This window comes from Varanus komodoensis, unplaced genomic scaffold, assembly GCF_004798865.1.
Source record: "Varanus komodoensis strain SLA01 unplaced genomic scaffold, ASM479886v1 scaffold34_3, whole genome shotgun sequence".
Lineage (NCBI taxonomy): Eukaryota > Metazoa > Chordata > Lepidosauria > Squamata > Varanidae > Varanus > Varanus komodoensis.
Window position 1 is genome coordinate 1 of NW_025335855.1, and position 7,906 is coordinate 7,906.

The 7,906-nt window shown below is 56.2% G+C and overlaps 1 protein-coding gene and 1 pseudogene across 1 annotated transcript; one reads left to right on the plus strand and one right to left on the minus strand.

The window, feature by feature from the left end:
- Positions 1 to 3,106: 3,106 nt before the first annotated feature.
- Positions 3,107 to 3,283, minus strand: LOC123028018 (annotated as a pseudogene).
- Positions 3,284 to 4,706: 1,423 nt separating this feature from the next.
- Positions 4,707 to 7,148, plus strand: MYOC (myocilin). The gene is made up of 2 exons (XM_044439402.1): positions 4,707 to 4,731; positions 4,942 to 7,148. Exon 2 carries the CDS (start codon positions 5,022 to 5,024, stop codon positions 5,724 to 5,726), a length of 705 nt encoding a protein of 234 aa, XP_044295337.1. The 5' UTR covers positions 4,707 to 4,731; positions 4,942 to 5,021; the 3' UTR covers positions 5,727 to 7,148.
- Positions 7,149 to 7,906: the final 758 nt, after the last annotated feature.

The window sequence follows — 7,906 nt, forward strand, 5'->3', positions numbered from 1 at the left end:
TGCTGGAGGGCTCGGCGGGGGGCCCCGGCGCGACCGCGCTGCTGCGGCGCGAGGTGCAGGGCCTGGCGCGCGGGCAGGCGCAGCGGGACGCCCGGCTGGCCCGGCTCGAGGCCTCCGTCGGGCGCCTGCTGCGGGGCGCGGCCGCCCGGGAGGCGGACCCGGCGTGGCTGGAGCAGGAGCAGGAGCAGGAGCGGGGCGCGCCGGCGGGGGAGTCGCCCGGCGGCGGCGCCCGGCCAGGTAATGCCGCCGGCGCCCGCGGAGGGGAGGCGAGGCAAGGCGAGGCGAGGGGCCCGGCGCTCCCGCCCCACCCGCTGCACGCCCCGGCCCGCTGTGGGCACGGCCGTTCCGGGGAGGTGGCGGGGGAGCCCGCGCGCCGGCACCAGGGAGCAAAGGGAAAGCGAGTTTCTGGTCCTCGGGGCTGCGAAGGCGGGATCGCAAGTGCGCCAGCAGCGCTTCCAGGGCTTCTGGTCTGTCCGTCGCGACGAATACTCGCTAAGAGATTTGCCCTCCAAGGATGTCGTCGCTTCTTGAAAGCTCTGCTGTTGCTGATGCACGCCTGATCGCTCTTCGGGCGCTCCTGGCGTGTCTTCATGTAAAAAAGATGTTGCTGTATAAAATAGGCATTTTGCCCAGCTGTGGAACATCTGGAGGGCTTCAGGCGGGGGGGGGCTTCTTTCACGTGTCCAACATGTGGCGGGGGGAGAATGGAAAGCCAGGCTGTGCGGAGATTCCTCCCTGCTGCCCCAGCCCGGCCAGCATTTCATTCAGGCTGCCAGACCCTACGGATGAAAGTCCATGGCCTTCATGGGTGAAGCAGAAGTGGCCAAGGAGGGGGTGCTTAAAAAGCTGGCCATTCGCAAGGCCACCTGTGCACACCCTGGCCTGGGGAGAGATGGTGGGAAAGCCTGTGGCTCAGGAAGCTGCATTTCCACAGCATTTGCATCAGCTGCAATGGCTGGGCCTCAGAGGGAAAGTTGCGGAACGTGGGCCCGCCGGCTCCAGGGGTGGCCTTTTCGGAGGCGGTGCATCATTGCCCCCTCACTTGATGGCTACATAGGGGGCGATGGAATGGCAGAACTGGGAACGGGGGTCTGCCTGGGCCTCTTTGTGGAGCGGGGTGCCTCACCCACTCCTTCAGGCCCAAGCTGGGGCGTGTCAGTGGGCCACGAGTTCAGTGTCCCAAAGATCAGGTCTTCGGTGGCTGAAAGGGAGCAGCCGTAGCCAAGCTTGACGTCGTTTTCGGGGCATTTTGTGTGCTTGCATATTGAAAGCGCTTTTGCCCCACTTCTCATCCAAAACGTCTTCCAGAGGGGCTTATGTTATCCGAAGTAGGACAGGTCCTACTTTCCTGCAGGTTTATTGTCTAAAGGGCATGGCATAAAAGGAAAAGGCATTGGGAGAGTGGAGGAAAAAGGCAAGTTCAGGGATTTGGTTCCTGGCTAGACAGTTCAGCGCACAGTGATTCAGGAGGTCATGGAGATGGATGCGTTTCTTCCGCACTCACAGGCCCCTCTCCTGTAGCCCTTGCTTGTTTTAAGAGTTGACAGCTTCCTGGCCATGGTGGCTGGGGCTGGTGGGAGTTGAAGTCTGCAACATCTGGACACCACCACATTGGGGAAGGCGGCTCGAGAGAACAGCAGCGCACAGCGGAGTGAGTCTTCCGCTGCGGAAGGAGAAGCCCCTGAGAACCTGTGTGGTTTGTGGTGAAGAGCATGAGGCTGGACTCAGGTGATCTGGCTCGGCCATGGAGCTGACTGGCCGGGCACAGACGCTCAGCCTAACCTGCCTCACAGGGTGGTTGTTTTGGGGACAAGAGCTGGAGGAGGAGGAGGAGGAGGAGAGTGATGTAAGCTGCTTTAGGGTCTTTAAACGAGAAAAAGGTCAGGTGTAAGTCAGACAGTGTGGTGAATGGCTTGGTTAATCTTGTGGGGAAGGTCCATTTTATCCTCACAACAGTCGCCCCCATGAGGGAGGGTGAGTGAGCCAAACTCCTCCGGTGACCTTCATGGCCCAGTGGGGATTAGAGCCAGGATCTGCCAGCCCCAGCTCAGCACTCTTGGCACCGCACCAGCTCCCCCTTCCATGTTTCTCCCTGCTCCGAAAGTCCCTCTGAGTCTCCCAGGGCGCTCCTAAGCAAAAGCTGTTCTGTTTTTCTGAAACAAATCTTTGCTGGTAAGACAGAAGATGGGAAGAAGCAGCAGGAAACCAGCGGGAGGTTATAAGAACTTTTCAGTGAGGACAGATGTTTTCAAGACTCTTCTATCTCAAAATCTCCCTGCAAGGAGAAAACCAGCCCACAAACAGAGAATGCGGCTTTGTCTATGGGACAGTATGGAAATGAAATGGAAAACTCGATAATGGATTCTTACAGAGCAGACAGCTTTCTTTTTATAGTGAGTAGGGGGGTGCACACGTGTTTTAACACGAGGGAGTTTCCATTCTCCCACCATGATGGGCGGACCATATTGCCGGCCGGCCTCACGGAACCGTTGCAAGGCAGTCCAGAGGCAGGGACCAGCCTGTGCATCACGGGAGGAGCGAGGGGGCTTGCCGCTAGGTTGCTCCCGCCTGGCTCCTCCAAGCAGTGGAAGCAGCTCAACAGCAGACGCCTCTGCCTGCGCCTTACAGCTGAGCTGATGTCTCCTCGGGAGCCAGCAGCGGAAGCCCAGAGCAAAGTGTGTGAGGAAAGCCAGAAGCAGAGCGAGTGCTCCGCTCGAGGCAGGCGGAGGCAGTGGGCTTGTTTGGAGGGTCCCGCTGACGGGGGAGCGGCACCGGAGCCACTGAGCAGGACGCGCCTGTGGGCGCCGGCTTACTGCAGCATGTGAGCCGGGCTGATTTGCTAGACCGAAATAATCCGGGGCGGTGCTGGACATGATCTGAATAATCTCCAGCCAGATGCAGCCGTGGGGAGGGGGGACTGCAGCCCAACCTTCCATTCACCTGACAGTGGCTCTTGGGTCACGTGGATGAGGATGCAGGGTGGGAAGCACTTGGAACACCCAAGGGTGCCGCAAGGGCTCGCCCCTTTTGCCGGTGTTCCACACGCACTATTTCTGGGCTTTTGCATGCTTGCTTTATTCAGAAAATTTATTTATTTAGAAAATTTCTATGTTGCCCCATTCGCCGAAGCCTTGGGGTGGCTCACAAAACATTAAAATATAATACATTAAAAATATAAAATGAATTTACAATATAAAATAAGTCGTCCTGGCCAAAGAATTAGATATTAAACTGATAAGAACAGATACTACACTTGATCTTAGCCAAAAGGCCGACAAGCTTTCTCCACCTGCTCTCCACAGGTTCTCAGTGGGACACCAGGAATGTGGACTACCAAGAGGCGAGATCCGAACTGATGGAGGTTCCTGCATCCCACCTGTTCCAGGGAAGCCTCTCCCCCAGCCGCCCTAGCGCAGAAGCGAAGGAGCCAGGTACCACGCCAGATGCCTTCTGCTGCCTTCTGGTTCTACTGCCTGTCACAGGGTTCTTTCTGTGACCTGCTAAATTCACCTTATCTAGAACCTTATCTCCTTCTCAGCTGCTGCTGTCCCTTCAGTCTGAAGACTCCTTTGTCTTTATGAGTCCACCCTGTCTGGAGAGACACCTACCCTGGTGAATTGCCTCCAGTATCCCCAGTGCCAAGCAGGTGACAGTCAACTGGGAAGGAAATCTTCCTTTTGCAGAAGCTGTTTGGGCTGAGCCCGCAGCAGTCTGGCTGACTGGGAGACACCTCCATCCTGCGGGTGGCATAGAAATGTCCTCAACACCCTTGGCAAAAGGAGATGGCACAGAGCCCACTGCTGTAGGAACTGAGTGGTTTTTTGTAAGCTGACCCGAGGCACTTGCACTTGTTAGAAAAGCACTAGATAAAGAAATAAAAAATAGAGTGGCACAGTATCGCCTCCTCTTTTGTCAGCTTGATGCCCCATCTTCTCACCAGATTACAGCATCAGTAGTGAGGGTGAAAGGAAATACAGTGACCCTGTGCACCACCTCAGCCTCTGCAGGGCTCACTTCAGCGGTGCATGAAATGAACGCTTGTGTGAAGAATCCTACTTTTTCCTGCAGCAACGTCCTTAAAAATGAGAAAAGCCACCTGGCCGGCTCCCTGCAAGTCCGGAGGGCGCACGGATCTCCAGGGCCACCTATTCCAGTCTCCCATGACTTTTTAGAGGCTGAGATCATTCCCCACGGACAGAGGGGCCGGGCCAGACGCCTGACTGGGTGATGGTGGGGAAACGGGCGTGCGGGGGAGAGCCTGGGTTTTCCTGTCGGCCAGCTGGCTCCAGGGCTTTCCTCCCTTGCGGACAGACCTTGCCGGTTCCTTCCATTCCCTGCTGCCAACCTAGAAAAGATGCTGCGTTTCCTCTTCCTGCATTTCGCTCAGCAATAGCCCCAAGAGTCCACTGATTAACAAAATGAAAGCAACACTTCACATGTGCTCCTCTGACTGTTCTCAGAATATCGGAGGTGATGGAAAATCTAGCCAGGGCCATTCACCTTTATCTGAGTCATACTGAAAAGAAATTTCAGACTGGTTCACCCAGGTATGTACTGGGACTGTTAACATTTAGGAATGTTTATTTTACACAAGCTTTTGTTAGAGTGGGTCCACTGTAGTGCAGTACTTTGTTGTTATTTGTGTGTTTGGCCAATTTATACGCTTATTTCTTGCAGTTGCCAAGATGGGAAAGACCACAGCTAGAGACCCTGTGGCCTCTGCCAGTCAGAGTAAGTTGTACTGATCTCTGTAGGGCAGTGGTCTGCCAACAGCAGCTGCAGATCCCACTGATGTAAACAGGAGTGCTCTCCAAGCTGGGCCATGCCCGTTTCACGCCTCCTGGCTCGGGTTAGGGCTTGGGTCTGGGGTCGCAGGAAGGCGAGCGCTGCTCCATGTTCTGCAAGTAGGCCGAGTAACCTGACTCTTGCTTCCTGGCACAGGCTGCGGACTGCTGGAGTGGGTTGGGGAACCGGTGACCTTCCGAAGGGCGGAGACCATTGCCGGCAAGTACGGCGTGTGGATGAAGGACCCGCAGCCTGTGCCTCCGTACACCCGTGAGACGACGTGGAGGGTTGACACCGTCGGCACGGATGTCCGCCAGGTCTTCGAGTACGACAGCGCGGAGCAGTTTGAGAAGGGCCACCCTTCCAAAGTACACGTGCTGGCCAGACCCATGGAGAGCACCGGAGCGGTGGTCTATCGGGGCGCGCTCTATTTTCAGAGGCACAAGTCCAGAACGCTGGTGAAGTACGACCTGCAGGCCGAAGCCGTTGCTGTTCAGAAGGAGCTGCCGAGCGCCGGCTACCACGGACAGTTCCCCTACTCGTGGGGCGGGTATACGGACATTGACCTCGCAGTGGACGAGGTGGGGCTGTGGGCGATCTACAGCACGGCGCTCGCCAGGGGGGCCATCATGCTCTCGAAGCTGGATCCAGAGACGCTGGAGGTGGAGCGGACCTGGGAGACCAACATCCGCAAGCAGTCGGTGGCCAACGCCTTCATGATCTGCGGCTCCTTGTACACCGTCAGCAGCTACTCGTCCCCCGAGGCCACGGTGAATTACATCTACCGCACCAGCACGGGGACCAGCGCGCCGCTGAGCCTCCGTTTTGAGAACCGCTATGGGTACAGCAGCATGGTGGACTACAACCCAGCAGAGAGGAAGCTCTTCGCTTGGGACAACTTCAACATGGTTGCCTATGATGTCAAGCTTTCCGGTGTGTGATTTGATGGGCGAGGCTGGTCCTGGGAAGATTTTTCAGCCAAGCTGGAGCGGAGCGCCCTGTGGCCAGCCGTTCGGCTCCCTGTGGGCAGTGCAGGACAGAAGTTCTTCTGAGCAACTTCCACTGACATGATGGGGAGTTGCGTGGAAAAGCCTCCTGTAGCTTTCAGTGGGACTCGTGCAGGAGAACTTCCCATGGACTTTGCTTCTGTTTCCAACCCGCTGCCCTTAGAAACATCCATTGTTCCAAATAGTTATTCGCCTCTTCATATCACCACCTTTGCTACCCACGACTGAACCATGAAGGAATGCAACAACCAGAATGACAGTGACTTCATTCACACAACATGATCAGGAACCCTGAGTGGTTCCCATGGTCTGCAGATTTAACCATGATCTACCTGACAGACAAGCAAATGATTTCTATTTCATCATGGTTTTCCTCCTCCCTGCTCAGTCCTCCCACTGTTGGCACATGTCCCATCCATTGCTGCCCCTGAAATTCAATCCCAAGGGGCATCACTTGCTGCCTGTGTCATCTGCCTCTTCCACGTTGGTTCATACATAGAGACTGGAAGGCTGGAGCGGCCTCTGCAGTCACCGCTCTTCCCAGATACCTCTGTGGTACTTGCACACCAGGACTGTGGAAACCACGATGGTACGGAGAAACCACAGAACCAATTGATGCTCCTCATCATGGTTTCTAAAGACCAAACTCTCCATGGTGAAATACCATGATTGGGTTCAAACGATATAACAGACTAACAATGGCAGAAAACCACCACGCTGCTGTGTCTGGAGCCTCCTTGTGACTCTCAGCAAACCACCACTCAAGCCCCAGAATGTGCAAGCCAGAATTCTGCACTGTGTCGCCCACTCAGAGGGCGGCTTCCTTCATTTCGTTAGATTACGCAGTGCTGGGAGTAAGAAGGGTGGTGGCCTTGGGCAGCCATTCCCACGGACTGCTGGCTGCATTCCAGATGATTCGGAATCAGAATGCGAAGCATATTTCAGTGGGATTGGTGAGGGTGGGCCAGTTCGTGATTCTGAGATTCAGCATGTGGAGGTGATTATCTCAAGGCCGGATGCTTCGCGGTGCCAGGCAGTTCCTGGGAATGGCCAAGATGCACAGCCAGTAGGACAATCTTTGAGAAGGAGGAATTCTCGGATGCAGACGAGCCCCCGCTCTCAGCCCTATGGAGAGGCATCAGCAGAGACGGGAGGCCCAACTGAATGAGCAGTGCATGGAGAGGAGGCAGCTCGTTTTCAGAGAGCCCCTCCAGCGAGGATGGGGCCAGGTGTGCTCATAAGGAGAGTTCCTGGAGGTAACCTCCAGACTGGCTTCAACACACTTCTCTGTGCATGCTCAGAGCCGCCTTCTGGGTGATTTGTGCTTGGGAGCAATAAAGAAAGTTTGCAAGGAAACAGTCTGTGGCTGGTGATTTTACGAGGAAGGAACCTCAGCTCATGACGCACAGCATGTTGTGGCCAGTCCACACCAATCCTGGCTCCGCAAGAAGCTGCCTTGACGCAGCCCCATTTTGCCTGCCGGATGCAATTTTGGGAATGTGTGGAGGATGGCCGAAGCGGACATGTGCTCCAGGTGCATCCTGCCAGAGCTGGAGACTGCACGGGGAGCGACCAGATGTGTTGCACTGCAAGGGCCTCTCTCTGCTCCTGCCAGAACATCAAAGCACCAGCAGGCCGGCAGATGCCTTTTCTGGGGACTCGGATGCTTTACAGGGACTCGGGCATCCGAAGGACGATACTGCAAAATGGTTTGGGGGCGGGGAGAGGGAGGCGTCCCATTCCAGTCTCGCTTCTGCAGCGGATTCACAGTGCCTCATCTGTGTTACTGCAAGCATCCTGCCAACCTACCATTCTGGGATTGCAGCAAGATAATGTCTAGGAGGGCTCAAAAGCCGCCTGCTCGTCCTAAGCATGGCTGGGTGCGGGAACTGCTTGGCTGCTGTTGCGGGTTCTGTGGAGCGCTGACGCTTCCCGCCTGCTTGCTTTCTGGGGAAGCTGTCTGGGCGGCAGAGAACACCTGCCGAGAGACACTGGCCGAGTGGTGTTGCCGGTGCAGGAATCATGGTTTACGCACTGTTTCCTGCAGACAAGGGTCATGTCGCTGCTGGCAGAAAAGACAAGCCCCTGAAGGAGCATCCCCATGGCTGGAGCTG

Excerpts from the sequence above, each read along its gene's own strand:
- MYOC (XM_044439402.1), top strand. The coding sequence starts at position 5,022 with ATGAAGGACCCGCAGCCTGTGCCTCCGTACACCCGTGAGACGACGTGG.